Here is a 16575-nt window from a genome sequence, read left to right as displayed (position 1 = left end):
ACTAGACAGCAAGCAGACCACCAAGACGTCCCACTGCCGTGTCGTAAACATCAGGAAAGAGCTTTGCCAAGGAAAGCAAACACTTATGCCTGCAACGTTACTGTTCCAGCAAGAGGTTGTAATGATTCGAAAGACTCTTTTGATCGGGCGTCGCCTTGCATGCACTGCTCTTGCTTTCACTTTTGTTAAAGGCTCTTCCGGCCTGTACTCTTAGATTATAACAGCCGAGTATACATATGTCTTCACTAGTTGACGCCTGCAAAGGTCCCCGCACTTCACCACCTTACGGTGAAATCCTATAGAACTCTGACAACGAGTTGCAGCGGACATGGCGGATAACGAGGCCACGCTTAGTTAGCGATCCCCACAACAAAGCATGGGGAGACAAATGATAACACGGCGCCCGTCATTAATTGCTTAGGAAATAGGAAGTTAACGCCTCCGGCTCCCGTGTCCATTAACTTGACCGACCCGGCACCAAGGGGCTTCCATCCCACTCGATCAAGTGGACCACTCCATGCCACGTGGTAGTATTCTCAGCCGTTACTCGTAGTAAATGAAATGCATGTACTACTTCCTCTACGTGGCTCCCGTAAGCTTCCTCACTATGCCAACGTCGTCAGGTCACCTGATCGGACGCCATCACCGTCAATAGACCGAGCTTTTTATATAGAGAGAGTCGTTAAAGGTAATGGTGGCCGCGTTCCTCTCACCTTCTCCATTCATTCCATTCTTCACCCGGAGCTCCGACTCTCGTTCTTGGCAGCTTCTAGGCCTTCTTCCCATTCCATTCGAAACCCTTGACACTTCTTGGCGAGCCAAACGCCATTACGACCATGACGAGTTCTGCGCCTCCTCCATCGATGGCAGCACATGCTGGAGAGGCAGACGCCAACATGCAAATCCTCCAAGAGCTTGAACGCCTGAGCAGATCACTCTCCAAATCCCACACTTCTCGCCGCACCACCTCCCTCGTTCTCCCCCGCTCCTCTTATACAGCTCCGGCCGCCGATGATGGGCCCCGCCTCGTCAACGAAGCGGCTCGGTCCGACCGCCGCAACCACTCCTCTCGCCACCCGTCCCGTTTCCCCTGGCACTTGGGCTGGAATCCCCAACACGACCTTGACGGAGATGATGCTGACGGCGGCCGCCACCGCACGCCCGTGAAGAGGGAGCATACGTTGGAACCTGACCCCGGTGAGAAGCGGGGGATATGGAGCTGGAAGCCGATGCGTGCCTTGGCTCACATCGCCATGCATCGATTGGTATGCCTGTTCTCCGTCGAGGTTATCGCGATTCAACATCTGCCGACCTCGATGGACGGGCTACGTCTCTCGGTTGCCGTTCGCAAGAAGGAGACCAAGGATGGCGCTGTGCAAACGATGCCCTCCCGGGTGCTCGAAGGGTGTGCTGACTTTGAAGAGACACTGTTCGTCCGATGCCACCTCTACTGCAGAGGTGGCGCGGCCGCAGGGAAGCCGCTCGAGTTCGAGGCCCGACCATTCCTGATCTCAACGGTAGCAGTCGACGTTCCTCAGATTGATCTCGGAAGGAGTATCGTTGACTTGAGTTTACTGGTCAAAGAGTCCATCCAGAAGAACTTGGAGGGACAACGCATCCGGCAGTGGGATCTAGCCTTCCCCCTGTCTGGGAAGGCTAAAGGAGGAGAAATGATTCTCAAGTTGGCGTTCCAAATCATGGAAGACGGAGGTATCGGGATCTATAACCAAGCAGAGAAAATAAGATCAAACAATGAGAAGGATTCCAATTTTTCTGTCCCAAGGAAACAATCAAAGTCTTCCTTCAGTGTTGCACTTAGAGGAGGCCAGTCTACCATACCTTCAAACACCAGCTCCGTGAGAAAAGTGGAGGAAACTAAAGATTTCGGTCTTGATCATGGGCCTGGTCTCCGTCCTTCAATCCCTCCAGTTGTGCAAAAGGCTAAGCCATACCCCAGGGAGGAAGATCCTAACCTTCCAGACTTTGAAGTTATTGACAAGGGAATAGAGATTCAAGAAGAGAAAGTGGAGTTCGAAGAAGTGATACCAGAGGACGCCACAGAGGTGTCATCAGTTTCAAGCGAGGTCGTAAAAGAGGTGGTGCACGACCGTGCTCAATGGAGTAGGCTAAAAGAGCTTCATGTAATCGCGAAAGAGATCAAGGCTCTTGAACTGATAATGATAGACGGTGGTGCCGATCTAGTAAAGACAACTCAAGAAGACAAGTTCCAGAGATTGGACACCGAGGAGGAAATAGTGACAAGAGAGTTCGTCCGGATGCTCGAGTTTGAAGATGGTAAAGAGCCGAAGTACGATGGCCTAGATCTTGTCACTTCATCAGATCATGGAGCAAAAGAGGTTGTCAAGGACGAGGAGGAAAAGATTCTCGTTCCAGATCTTGGAAAAAGCTTGGGTTCAGTGGTTCAGACGAGGGACGGAGGCTACTTAGTTTCCATGAATCCTTTCAATGTACAAGTGACAAGAAAAGAGACCCCAAAACTGGCCATGCAGATTTCTAGAGAGGTGATCGTGGAGGATGAGAAGCAAGCAAGTGAGCTTCAATTGTTCCAGAGGCTGGCCGCAATGGGATCAGAAGAAATGGTTTCCAGATTACTCTCGCAAACGGCGATGGACGAACTGCTCGGCAAAACAGCAGAACAGATCGCGTTCGAGGGCGTCGCGTCCGCCATAATAAGTGGCAGGAATAAGGAAGGAGCAAGCTCCAGTGCAGCCAGGTCAATCACGATAGTTAGGAAGATGGCAGCAGCAACGAACAAAGGCAGGAAGGAGAGGACCTTGACAGGAACCTGGAGCGTGAACGATGAACCAGTCACCGCGGACGAAATCTTGGCCTTGTCGTTGCAGAGGATGGAGGCTATGGCAGTCGAAGCACTCAAAGTCCAGGCAGACATGGCTGACGAAGAAGCAGAAGTTGCTCCCTCGGAGGAAGTCTCCCCTGTTATCGGAAATGACGACGCCGGCAACCCGCTGGACTCGGCCATTTCTCTCGAGGATTGGTTGATAACTTGCAGCACGAGCCGTCATATGACAATGTTGGTGGTGATTCAGCTGAGAGACCCATTAAGGAGGAATGAAGCGGTGGGGGCTCCCATGATAGCTGTGGTGCAAGCAGCAGCATCGGATGACGACCAACCAGACGAAGAAAGGAGATTCAAATTGGTTAGTCTTCACGTTGGAGGTGTCAAGTTGAGCTCCAACAGGAAGAGGAGTACGTGGGACGGGGAGAAACAAAGACTAACGGCGATGCAGTGGCTTGTGGAGAATGGGCTGGGGAAAGCAGGGAGAAGAGCGAAGCAGATGCAAGCAAAGAGGGGCCATGATCTGATCTGGAGCATTACTTCGAGGCTCACGAAGGGTGCGTGGCTCAAACCTGTTCGAAACCCAAATGTCATATTCCTTAGCGATAGTATATAGTTCGATGTTGTGATTTCATTTGATATATGCGTGCTCTCTTCTAGCTTTATGTAATACGATTCAGGGGTTATATATCATCAGTGTGTAAGTTGGTGATTAATATATATACATAACAAACAGCACTCATTTTGTTTACTCCCACATTAACATGTTGCATATATATATATATATATATATATATATATATATATATATATATATATATATATATATATATATATATATATATATATACACGAGATACAGAGGAAAGGCCGTCTTTGGAAGGTACCACAGACCCATTCACGAGCATCGAGGTCGCAGGTGCTTTATGATTCGCGCCGATGGATGCATCCCCGGACGAGAGGCGTGCCGAGTTCGATAAGGAATAATGTCCATATGTTCGATCCTTATCCGAGATTTCGAGGCAGTCGAAACATTTGATCCACAACAGGAGACGGACCCACGATATCCAAAACTTGTCCGTCGCCATCAGCCACCACTTGCGTTTCATGAATCAAAACAGTTGATTTTTTTGGGGAGATTTTTTCCTTAATTTCTGTTCTTTTTACATGATCCTACTTCCAATTTACATAATACAAGTAAGTAGTCACTCCAAACTCGCTTAGGACAAGCAGAAAGCGATCCTCCATCCAAACACGCTGGCGTCACCGTCTCCCCTCGCCGCCGCCGTGGCGACGTCGACGGAGGTCGCACCGCACCCGTCACCTGGACGGTGGTGCGGCGACGACGAGCGCCCGGCGGCAGGATGGGCAGCTCGGGTGGGAGGCGAGCCACGCGTCGACGCACCCGACGTGGAACCCGTGGCCGCACTGCGGCAGCTCCCGGAGCTCGTCCCCCTCCTCGAACTCCGCCAGGCAGATCGGGCACTCCGCCGGGCCCTCGCTGCCGGCTGCGTAGGCCACCCTCGGCAGCGCCCGCAAGGCCTTCTTCTTGAGGCCCTTGTCTGGCGGCGCCTGCGGGCGTCCGCCGCCAGGGGAGCGCCGGGAGCTGGCGCAGCGGGCAACGAGGGCGAGCCCGGTGACGGAGACCACGGCGCAGAGAAGGGCGGCGAGGATCACCACCAAGTCTATGTCGACTGAGAGCGGCTCCGGCGGCGGAGACGGCGGCACATGTTCGGAGCTCGTTAGGAGGAACCTCGCCGCCGAAGGCATAGACCCGAGAGGAGGAACAAGTGACCGCGTGGTGCGTGCTTCTCTTTATAATATAAAAGAAAATTGAATAGATAAAAGAAAAAAAAAACTAAATTGACGAAAATATCCTTACAATTTTTTTGTGATTCCTAAATAAAAGGATAAACCGAAGGGGAGGAAACAAAACGAAGATTTAGAAGGCGAGTAGAACAGAGTCAACTCCTACTAAAAAGTCTTCGATGAATCCATTGGCCGTGAGCAGAGCTTTTGCTTATATGTTGTCATAAAACTTCGGTTCTGTCACAAAATATTTGAAGAATAATCAATTACTTATAACCTAATCTAAACTCAAGTTTGGAGGGATTAAGATTAAGTATTTGTGAAGGATGATAATGGTTGGAATTATCTCAGACCTCACATCCCTTAATCTCCACATCGCTTAATTTTATCTTAGGCGTATTCACTTACCTATTTCATAGGTCATATTCTTGATATCAATAGTAGAGACATACATACATACATTAATAGAATATTCTTTAAACTATTTAATCATTAGAAAGAATCATATTAGTAATATTCTTTTAACTATTTAATCATCAGACAGAATCATATTAGTAATTAGCTAACAATGCATCTGAATTGGAGTCTCAATGATGCAAATTTATAGCAGTTAAAATTTTTTTAATTATATAAGAAAATCTCTCTATTCTGTTAAGGAAAATTCTTCCTCCTAATCTGTATAAATAGAAGAGGAACATATTAATACATTCAAGTTTTATTACAAGTTTTTTCAATAAAACTGTACAAATACTTTGCTTTGTATTTCAATAGACTTCATGAGGCTCACTTAGTACAGTTCTCGTGGCCTTTCCTATTGACAGAGATGACCTTTCCTATTGACAGAGATGATGATCTTTTCATGTTACAGCTAAAACACTTTCTGTACAACAGCCAAGTAATGACACCGATCATATTTAAGCATCTTTTTCTTTCAGCCTAACCTTCTTCTTTCCCTTCTTCTACAGTCTTATGGATTCCATGGTTTACATGATTGGGAGGTATTCATGTATGAAAAGAGTATGAAATGAACACTCTGTTATAGAATCTTATAGGCTATGTTTCTTTTCCTTGTTACTGCCAAATCCTGGTGGTTATAACCTGAAAACAAAAATGTATTCAAAGTGAGCGATCATGTCTCGTAACAAAATAATAAAAATGTCCCAAGAAACATCCCAATGGAAGAATTACACATCTTAACAGTTTGGGGGTTCTATCCTATTCTAAGCATATCGATATCATTAATTCGACATTGGTTGTGGTTCATCGGTCTAAAAACTCGATCATCGTTAGCAAAATGGCATATCATTCAACGCAACCATACAAAACACACTGTAAGGAGTATCTGCAACTTTGATGGTACACGACGGACAGTGAAGATACAATCGAGCTAATCGAAGACATGCATCGGTGTGGAGTTGCCTAATACCAATCCATACAGGAAAGCCTATCTAAAAGAACTACAAATCATAAAAAATTATGCACTCCAACATTTGTAATCTTACTTCAAGTTCCGTGGCCAAACTAGGAGATGAAATGCAGAAGAAGAAAAAGAAACCAGGAAGACAGAAGGCCAAGATGATTCAGAATGACATGAGGCCTAAGATTTTGAACGATTGTAATAAGGATTTATATTGTACCTGCAGCTTCGAGGTACACTCCATGAGAACCGTCTAGATATCCTTGTATCAGGTGGCAGAGACACAAATTTCCTCCAATCATCAAGCATGGCTCTTAGATCATCGATCTTTCTGCGTAAGCCGATACAACAGTTTGCGTGCATCGTACAGACCTTATTGAGGTCTCTGCTTGGCTCACAGAACCCACCGAAGCGCTCGGTGCTCAGGAATCTGATCTTCACTCCAATCTGCTGAATCTGTTGGTCGTACTTGATGATGTTAAACACATTCTGCTCATGAACTCCGGGGAATCTGGCACGCGAGGAGTACCAGTACTTGTAGAATTCTATGCTTCGGTTGTTGGACTTCACGTAGTTGAATCCATTGTTGGGCCAGTTCTTGAGATTGGTAGGATCCCCCAAGAAATTGTCACAGGATGTTTGGAAATCTCCATCTGTATAGAAGTAGAGCAACGGATTCCGGAACCACATGATGTCTACATCCTGTAGTATGAGCAAACCGTACAAGTGCTCAGATGATGTTGTTCTGATGTCAAATACCAACTTGAAAATGAGGGCGGCAAACATGGCATGTAGAGTATGAAGAATTCCTATTCCACTAAAATCATCAAAAGAAATCACCTAATAATCAAAGTCTAAAAAGATACTAGCATATGAATGAGACATTAACTGCTAATATGATTTAGCATGACATAGTCATGCCTGGATCATCAAAGATGAAACCATTTGCATTCTTTTTATTAATATTTTTGGATGGAAAGTAGTCCTTATCTAAATTGTAGGAGACTCTTTTAACTCTGGTCGCCTGACCTATTTTGTCCACATTAGAAACTAAGATTCCCTATTGATGGCATCCTTTTCATGCTTTTTCCTGGAGGTCAAAAGGAAAGAACCTACTCCCTACAAGAAACGAAGAAACTCCTGCAAAAGAAGACAACAAACTTTGGATTTCTGCATCACTAGAATCACCAGTCAAGTGCAGAGAGGCAACTAATTATCTTCCAAAGGCAGAGCTATATATTCTGCATGTCTAGTAAACCTTTGAAGCTAATCCTTAGATGACTACAAAGCCTGGCTATCCTAAATTATGTAAACGAGGACTATGTGCCGAAGGTTACATCTTTGTAATTGGGCATTGACTTCAATGTTTAAGATCTAAAAAGGTCTCAAATCAGTAATAGTTTCAACATCCTTGATGCCAAAATAAGAAATTTTAATGGACAAAACTAATGATAATTGGGATTCCATGTTGTTCTTGATTAGCCTTCCACAGGTACACCATAGCTCAGAGTAGTTAATTGTTCTACTCTTCTACGCAATACCGACTCGGCTACCTGCTTCGTGATTAGAGATGTCGGATCGGGACCCACTTGCAGGTAAAGCTGCAGCCAGCTAGAATACGGTACGTTCGATGGGTAAACATAGTATGGATTTTTCTAACGCATCGAATTGCAGGCTGAGTGCCAATCACATGAGTCCATGGATTGACGAAGGAGAGAGCAAACTCACCGAGAAGATGAAGTTGTATCCCTTCTCCAGAATCAGGCGTAGGAAGTCCAGCCTCGCCCACATCATGTCCAGGTACTCGGGAGTGTTGAACACCTTCTCGCCGGAGTAGTCCACCCCCTCGGTCTTGAGGTGGAAGCAGTGCGGGTGGATGGCGAGGCACCGCCCGTACGCCTTGTCGTCCACGGCGACGATCACCAGGTGGCTCAGGAGCTCGCTGGTCCCGTTGCCGATGCGGAAGCTCTCCAGGAAGAGATCCAGCACGGATCCGGGAGAAGCCCAGAAAGCATTCAAGGAGGTCAGTATTACAGTATTGTCTTCGGTGGCCGCTGCCTTGAGCACCCTCTCCAGCTTGACATCCTGGCTTTCCTGCAGCAACAGCGACAGCGCCATTCCATCAGATCAGGACACGGATCGATGTGCTATCCTAGTGAAACTACAGTAGACGAACGCACTGGCATATTCTGCACAGATGGAGCAGAGGAAATCGGTTCCGGGTCGGAAGCGACGGCAGCGTCGACCGGCCTCTGCACGGGCGGAAGAGAGGAGCGCGAAATCGGGTCGGAGGCTTCGGCAGCGCCGACCGGCTGCCACACGGCGACTGGAGGGCTGAGTTCCACCCGGACCGTCGTCATCGGGGGGAAGGAGACGGCTGGCGTGGCGGCGAAGTAGAGCAGGGAGACGGAGAGGGCGACGACGGCGAGGAAGAGGAGCGGGGAGAGCCACCGGCGGATGGCGGAGTCCGCCGCCTTGGCGCCGAAGAGGGAGACGGCGGGGGAAGGCTTCATGGCAAGGGAAGAAGACCAGGAGGAGGGGCGGAAATAGAAGGAAAAGATGGCAACCTTTCCCGTCTCGGCGGGGCTGCTGCTACCAGAGGCGTGCTTCCGTCAACGAGAGCATGGCTTGATCTGCTCCGTGGAAGGAGCTGGCGGATGTCGCTAACACTCCATGGAATGGGGGAAAGACACTACATGATTGATGGCCAGTTAATAGACCGCAGCGAAAGGAAGGAAGGAATCATTGCGCTGCAGCAGCTGCCGCTGCCGTCGTTGGCTCCTTATGAGCTAGGTGGTCACCACGTCTCGACTCGTTGGTATAGTTCGATCCAATTGCTGCACGAGTCCACCGCCTCCACCACAAATCGCCGTCCCCTCCTTCGTCTCACGCGGCAACGTGGGCTCTATCGTCTCCGATCATGAGGTGACCCGGCCCCACCGCGGCATTGATGGCCAATAAGTGTAGGTCACGGCCGACGACGGGCCATGACTCGGCGAGCGGTCATTGGTGGCATGCCTCTGGGCCCCACAATTCCAAAGCCTTTTGCGCTCTAACCACACCCTTCATTCCGTCTTTAAGCCAATGCTATAGAAACAGCCCATTACAAGAAATGAAGGATGCTAATCTAATATTAATCTAGGAATCGTTGGACAAAACCTTCGATCCATGACGTATCTATCAACGTGTCGGCAAGATTTGTCTCCGGGGAAAAGAAATCTAAGAACTAGATTTGCCACAAACACGAGCGGCGATGTCAGAAGAGAAAGACTGGTGTGCATCGATCCGTCGTCGGTCAACTTCAACGCGAAGCTGACGTCTGTTTTCTTGTTTTTATTTAGCGGCCATAAGCGGCACCGAATCTGAATATTTTAAAAAACTAACGAAATATTCAGATTCGAATTTATTTTTCAGATTACTCCGATAAGATATTTAAATTGATGCTAAGTAGTTTCGAAATATTAAAATAAAAAATTAATAGATTAACTCAAAATTGAAGAGTAAAGATATCTTGAATCTAATAAAATTAAAATTGATCCGACGTATGTACCGACTCGCTTTTACTAACGATCTTACAATTATCGTAATAAATTTATCAATTCCTCGTAAAATAACACCATATATACACATATATATATATATATATATATAATTAATGAAAAGTTATTCTCACATGGATTAGGAGTCCGGAACAAGTAGTGGTGGTGTTTGGTAGCTCATCTCTAAATTAATCGGGGAATCATAATAATTGCACCAATAAAAAATTACGATACTGATTTTTTTAATCCTCCATCCTCATACTTTAATACTAAAACACATCGGACGTGTTTTTTAATCCGAACATGTTAGTACTTTCATTCCCAGAAGAAGTTGTACTGACAGACTTGCCAGTGGAACTGTAATTGTGATTGGACAAAGACAAATACATAGTTGTTTATTGCTTTCTATCCCCATCTGAAATTAAATTGAATTGTGTACATATTTGAATACTCTCTATCCGATTAATAATGCTAGTTTGGATGTTATCGGTTGAGACTTGAGAGCCGAAATCCCTTTCCATTTTATGCAGCATCGTGAGAAGCAAGCCGAATCACCCCGGGAGTCGCTCCATGGATGACGCGGCGGGTTTCGATCCTCCTTCCTGCGGGAATGACGTCGACCCATGAAGTCCCGTCAGGGGTGACTAACACAGTGCCCACGCGGCCGGCCGCGCCAGCTGCATCAAAGAAGAAGACAGCGAGTAAAGCAACTGGACACCATGCTGGTCCACCAATTCGTTCGTCTCCTTCTCCTGACATTGCTGTTCTTGCTCGGGAACCTAATCATCTTCGATTTTGCTCGACCGACGTGTTCCTAAAAGGATAATTCACGGATGCGAATAGAAGTGGATCAACGGGTTAGCCAGGACGATGGGTTCGGAAGGTGGACGGTGAATGGTCTGAAATGATGGATGGGACCTGTCGGCGATGAACGGTATTAAATCCAAGACTAGCGATGACGGGAAGCAATAATGAAGCGACAGCGACGGTGAAGGAAGGAATGGGACGATTGCAGCAGCAATGGGTAATGGATGTTGGGGTTGCTGATGGAGGGCGACGGCCATTGATAACATATGGTACTGGATAACGATTATTTTAATTTTGGGTATGATGATCGTGTGTCAGTGACATTTTGCCTAATCCGACGCATGAAGACCATGATCGAGTGTCGGACGGGTGTTCGACGAAATGTTTCTGAGAAGGATGGCTCCGTCGAGTGGTTCTCTTCGTGCTGACCACAACCTTTTATCTTTCGGTATTGAGCTTTTTCCGTTGGACAGGTCATGCGAGGAAGGAATATTTCGTATCTGATACCGGAGCAATTATTTTCCTTCTCTTTTGCCACAGAGCAGAGAAAGAAGGCTAAGATCGAGGAGTAAAGCTCTCCACCGGAGGACTTAAAGCTGCCGCAATTGCCGGCGACGAGTCGCATGAGGAGGGAACATAAAGCTGCTTCTTTTGTTCCCTAATCTCATCATTCAACTCGCGCCACCAAGAAAAATCACTCTCTTAAAATGAACGAATTAGCTTTCTGTAATTTGAGGACGACACTCATTCTTATTATATTGTTGGTTACATTGTTCTCCGGTGACAGACCTTTTAATTGCTCGGATGCAGGAAAACGTTCGTCAATCGATTCCGGCAGTCGGTGGAATCAGATGGTGATGGAAAGAGAGAGGACTTCCATTAGACGAAACTTCTGCTTAGCGTTGTACTTGTCTTTGGTCTTTTCCATGATAAGTACCGACTCCAAATTAATAGTTGGTTTGGTTCCATCAGAATGATTAATGGAAAGGCACCTGGACCTGCACGAGACATCGAGGCAGAAGGGCTCGAGACCTGTCACCGGCAGTTTCCACCGGGTAGCGAGATGTTGCCCACAGCTCATTTAATCGTGCGGTGGTATGATTCTTTTACTGGGAGAGGGCGGCCAGCCACCGGAAACAAGAGATGGAAACAGGCGCATGCGGCTGTCGGCAGAAAAAGGCCTGTTTCAGCTTTAGACGCCTATTTATCGTGGTCCAAAGTGCCATTACCACTTCCTACCGAGCAGTAGCTGTGGTGTAACCATCTCCCACCATTAATATATATATATATATATGAACTCAATCTACGAGACTGAGGAAACTGGGAAGCACTGTAGTGATTTATAGGTCTAATGGTTTATTGGTTTTGGACTGAATCGGAATTGGAATGGAAAATAATAATTTTAATTTAATATCAGTTTAAATCGATTGATTATTAAGAAAAAAAATTGGCCAACGATCAAAGTTGATCATTGACTGATCATTTGAGGGACCCAACAGCTCAAGCTGAGACTCAATGGATATCTTAATCATTTTATAATTAAAAAAATAAAAAATAAACATTCCCTTTCTGAGAGTTAAATATTAATTAGTTGAGGCCATTTTGAAAAAAAAAATCAAAAAAATTATTAATAACCCTAAACTTCTCGGTCTTCCTTATATCAATTTATTAAGCAATCATAATACTCTTATAAGCTCTCTCTTACTAGGGTATTCTTTATAATAGTATTTTGTTTCTTTCATAAACTCTCTCTAATTTGAATAGTAAGTGAAAACTTAATGCACTTAACCTCAACATTTATACCCGAGAATAATTTCTAAAGCTTGATCGTGTTGATTCAAAAAGGCAACTCTTTATTGTAGAGCAAAAGGAAGTTGATACAATTACCAAAACAATCAAGCCAATCTTGGCTAACACCACATTCGTCCAATCTCGAAGTATTGAACTCATCTGACTCTAAGACGATCGAACCCTGCAAAACTGCATAGGGGCATTTCAAACAAATATCCTTCCGATATTTAAGTTAGAGATGATCCGATCAACGACTTGAATAGCGTTAGAAAAAGTATCTAAAAATATACCTGAGGAGCCCTTTTATAGTAGATTCCTTAGACAGTTGCTCTCGTAATCAATGGTGATTAGGGAGGATGATTGTTGAAGTGGCCTCCTCCCCTTCTAGAGCTAAGGAATGTAATAGAATTAGGTCGAAAAAGAATTAATCTAACGTTATTAGATGTGGCCACCACCATGTCCTTCAAGGCGTGGCATCTATACTCTATCCTTTGCAATCTGCTGTGTACATTGCAGACGTAGTTTTTGGTGCAGCCATTTGGTCAAGCGTAGCTGCGTTCCGCCGAGGCGCGACGTTCTGCAACTATAAGCTTGCAGAGCGCCGGGAAACCTCACCTCGCCTTCGTCGGTGTATAGTTGCAGCTCGCTGTGAGGGTTGTCGATCTGATATTAGTGGTAGCCTCCTCCTCGAGGCGCAAACCGCCCAAGATGCGAATTGGTGTATGTAGCTGCATGGTACCATGGCACACTCGACATACTATGAATTGGTCGGGCATGAACAGTAGCTTCACCTCACCGAAGCAATGAATGCAGTAGGTGCATGTCGAGCCATTGCTTCTTTGGTCGACGCATAACCAGTTTCTCCTGTGGCACACTTACTACTGCCGACATAGGATATCGGTTCTGGATCATGGTGATGTCAGGCAGATGGCTTGGTATTCTCTCAGAGAGATGTTAGTCGCGGCCACTGCAGGTTTGAGTGCTAGAAACATTCAATGATCTTGTAAATAGAGTGGGAATTTGGCCGAGATCGAAGGCACTCTGCTGTCTATTGGGGGCCTCCTCTTTTTCGTGGAGTCCACCCATTGCAATGTGCAATAATGCATGCAATAGAGGTCACAGACAACGACAACTCTGTATCGACATTGTTCCTCTCCTACTTGCTGATGAGATCTAAAAGTGTAGCTTCTTCTCACCATTCCAAATCCTCAGTCAGTAAACTCTCAGCCCATTGACGGCAGAAACATGTCATCTGCAATCCGAGCACAAATGTCATCGAACTGCTGTTGCAGTGTTGCCAAATCACCGCTGTGCCGAACCCGTGGTGCGATCGATCCCTCCGCCTCAAACGACACATCGGGCGGCGGGGGATCAGCCTATCGCTGCAGCCCAAGAGCGAGGAAGGAGGGCTCAGAGCGGCTCGATCAGATCTGTAAAGTAACAGCAGGGAGAGTGGTGTTGCTTAAGGGTTGTTAATAAGGGAGGAGGAGCTGTTAATCCTAACTTTATCTATGGAAAGATTTTATATTCTTATCTTTTTATTTTAAATAAATTCATTATATAAAATTTTAAAGATAATAATTTTTATTTTAAATTATTATTTAATATCTATAAATAGATTATATCTATAAGATTTATCTTAAGTCTAAATGTTCAGGATTATAGGACCGTAATTCAAGATTCTATAATTTTTTTTTTTTAAATTAAATATATTTTTTCTTAACTTCGGCTTGATATTTTTTTTTCTATTTGATTTGGTCTTAAACTAGTAGTGCATTGTTATTACTACTTGAGGAATGATTACACTCACATGTGATCTCTTCCTTTCTACACATGGTATCAAAGTCAAAAGGTGATAATCTGTATTTTAAGATCTTCAAGATCTTTTTCGATTATAGATTATAATCATCGAGTTAGTGGGTTTGGTATTGAACTTTCCAATCAATCTAACTATAAGTTCTAGAAGACTTATTTAGAGTCCTATCTTATAAGGAAATATCTATGGTATATGGTTGGCGATAATGCAACAACAATACTTAGATGAAGAGGCCATGAAGAACATTAAATGCAAAACCTGAATTTATGTTCAGCATATCTATTTTTCATTATATCTTTGAACATATTATTGGTTGCAAATCGGCTTTAGAGATTTAGATAACTCTTGATGTATTGCTTAACAAAGATAATATGATTCGACTTTAGTATTTGGAGAATGATTTAGTAAATACTATCCAAAATTATCTTTTAATTTTTTTTACTTTTTAAAGATTAAAAATTTATATCCAGATATATCACTAAATCCAGATAAACCTATTTCAAATGTTCAAATGAAATATTATATTATTTATGATCTTCGAAAAGAATATATTTGTTATATTACATCTATTCAAGGATAGGTTCAACAACCAGCTTTTGTAGAATTAAAAAAAAAATTGCTTCTCAGGAATCCTTAGCTCATCAAATAGTAGAAGTTTTTATTTTACGAGAAATATAAATGTACTTTTTATAAATAAGAAAAAGGATAATGATTAAAAAAGAATAATGCTTAGCAAGCCAAAGCCAAAGTTATAGGTGGGGCAAGTTGACCGTATCAAAAAAACTTATTGTATTACGATTATATGTGAAAATATTATAAATAAAAATGATTGTTCCAATGTTACTAATAAAAATTCGAGCAAATTTTTATGAACTAAAACCATAACATCCATCAACTTCAAACATTACTAGATAATTAATTCAAAATCCATCAACTTCAAACATTACTAGATAATTAATTTAAAATATGGTCATGATGGTATTAAATTTATCAATCTTCGTTAATACAAAGGTGACGATGCAATTATCATGAAAAATAATACTATTCACCAAGTGAAGAAGGAAGGCACCCTAATTTCAAACAAAGATAATGATATTATTACATCCAAGATTGTGTAACATGTTTTAGGTTTGGAGAAAAATCTCTTTTCTGTTGTAAATATAATCGGTGTTGAAAACTATATACTTCTTTTATCCTAATAAAATCAAGTATCTACATAACATAAAAAATTAAATACAAATGTAGTACATATTGATAAAAAGATCAAAGATTTATATATTTTCTCAGTATTTAACTCTTATACGGATGAGTACAAATGATGGTGCATCAATCTGACATGCTAGACTTGGTCATATAAATTTTATTAAATTAAAGATTATGATATAGAAAAGTTAAGTTGATGATCTTCCTAATCTTACTACTTTTAGTAGTAATAAAGTTTATGGAGGTTATTAATATGGCAAAGCATACAAATAACATTCTGATAGATTACTTTCAAGGTATAAATTTCTCTTAGAGCTTATTCATAATGATCTAATGGATCATACTCAAAGTGCATCTTATTCATGTTCTATTTATATATTTTTCTTTATTAATGATTTTATAAGTTTTACTTGGGTCTTGAAGAAAAAATCAAAGGTTTTTTTAAATTTTTAAAAGTTTAGGTTAATAGTTAAAAGTGTTCTTGAAACAAAAAATTAAAAGGTTACACATCGATAAAGGTTACAGCGAGAACCCATATGTGTAAATATACCATAATAAAATGAAGTGGTAGAATAAAAGATTTGATATCTTGTGGAGACTTATAACTGGTTTCATACAAAAAATTTACCCAAAGCCTTATGGGTAGAAAGTATGACATGCACAACCTATGTTATTAATCAAATTCCTCTTACTCTAATCAATCTGGAATTTCCACCTGAGCTCATGCTAAAAAACTAAATGTTAAACATTTCAAAGTATTTGGTCCTCCGTGCTATATTCACATGTCATACTCTAAGAGAAACAATCTTGATATTAAGGCTAAGAAATATATATTTATTAGCTATAATGAAAGGAAAAAATGTTGAAAATACATAGATCCACAAATACATAGTTATGTGATATCTTGAGTTGTTGTGTTTGAGAAAATTTCTCTTATTAACCTCTACATGTAATTTCTTTTAAAAATATCAATCACAATAGTAAAAGTGATATATGTTCAAAACATGTGACTGAGTTTTCTTTGTTATCTAGTGCTCTTATAGATTTTGGCTCATTTTCATTATCTGTATCTACTTCTATTATTTTTTCATCACAGTAGAGCAAAATGATAAGAGTTATGATGTTCATAAAGAGAAAATTTCAACATTAAGAAGATAAAAAATAACAATTATCAAACCAGCATGTTATAGAGATGGAGACAATATAAGCATGTCACTGTTTTTTTCTTGAATCAATTAGTGATATTGAGCCTGCTTGTTTTGATGAAGTCAAAGGTATTAAGGAGTGAGAAGATGCTATGAACGAAGAAATAAAGACTTTTCGTAAAAATGAACATTAAGATATTATGTCAAGGCCTACAAATATAGATTTAATT

General features: G+C 42.7%; 3 protein-coding genes across 4 annotated transcripts; 1 reads left to right on the top strand and 2 right to left on the bottom strand.

Moving 5' to 3' along the window:
• The first annotated feature begins 640 nt into the window (after positions 1-640).
• On the top strand, positions 641-3569 carry LOC135610343 (protein PLASTID MOVEMENT IMPAIRED 1-like). The gene has a single exon (XM_065104743.1). The coding sequence runs from the start codon at positions 837-839 to the stop codon at positions 3432-3434; it is 2598 nt and encodes an 865-aa protein (XP_064960815.1). The 5' UTR covers positions 641-836; the 3' UTR covers positions 3435-3569.
• Positions 3570-3904: 335 nt separating this feature from the next.
• LOC135584669 (probable E3 ubiquitin-protein ligase ATL45) lies at positions 3905-4681 on the bottom strand. The gene has a single exon (XM_065104742.1). The coding sequence runs from the start codon at positions 4586-4588 to the stop codon at positions 4139-4141; it is 450 nt and encodes a 149-aa protein (XP_064960814.1). The 5' UTR covers positions 4589-4681; the 3' UTR covers positions 3905-4138.
• A 626-nt stretch (positions 4682-5307) lies between these two features.
• Positions 5308-8952, bottom strand: LOC103992064 (uncharacterized protein At4g15970). 2 transcript variants are annotated; one of them, XM_009411761.3, is made up of 4 exons: positions 8225-8942; positions 7773-8138; positions 6265-6746; positions 5308-5725 (listed from the first exon to the last, which is right to left on the bottom strand). In XM_009411761.3, the coding sequence occupies exons 1-4, from the start codon at positions 8555-8557 to the stop codon at positions 5719-5721; spliced, it is 1188 nt and encodes a 395-aa protein (XP_009410036.2). In that variant the 5' UTR covers positions 8558-8942; the 3' UTR covers positions 5308-5718. The 2 variants fall into 2 exon arrangements, with proteins under 2 accessions (XP_009410036.2, XP_009409958.2); XM_009411683.3 differs by lacking the exon at positions 5308-5725 and having other exon boundaries at positions 5914-6746; positions 8225-8952.
• Between the last annotated feature and the right edge of the window lie 7623 nt (positions 8953-16575).

The sequence above is a fragment of the Musa acuminata genome, chromosome BXJ2-4, assembly GCF_036884655.1.
Source record: "Musa acuminata AAA Group cultivar baxijiao chromosome BXJ2-4, Cavendish_Baxijiao_AAA, whole genome shotgun sequence".
Lineage (NCBI taxonomy): Eukaryota > Viridiplantae > Streptophyta > Magnoliopsida > Zingiberales > Musaceae > Musa > Musa acuminata.
The sequence above is the reverse complement of the archived record's forward strand: the minus strand, read 5'-3'. Positions and strand labels throughout refer to the sequence as shown.

Coding starts and splice junctions, on each gene's coding strand:
- LOC135610343 (XM_065104743.1), top strand. CDS start 837: ATGACGAGTTCTGCGCCTCCTCCATCGATGGCAGCACATGCTGGAGAG.
- LOC135584669 (XM_065104742.1), bottom strand. CDS start 4,588: ATGCCTTCGGCGGCGAGGTTCCTCCTAACGAGCTCCGAACATGTGCCG.
- LOC103992064 (XM_009411683.3), bottom strand. CDS start 8,557: ATGAAGCCTTCCCCCGCCGTCTCCCTCTTCGGCGCCAAGGCGGCGGAC. Junction 8,139..8,224: donor CATCTGTGCAGAATATGCCA/GTGCGTTCGTCT, acceptor CTGTTGCTGCAG/GAAAGCCAGGATGTCAAGCT. Junction 6,747..7,772: donor GATACAACTTCATCTTCTCG/GTGAGTTTGCTC, acceptor CTCATACTACAG/GATGTAGACATCATGTGGTT.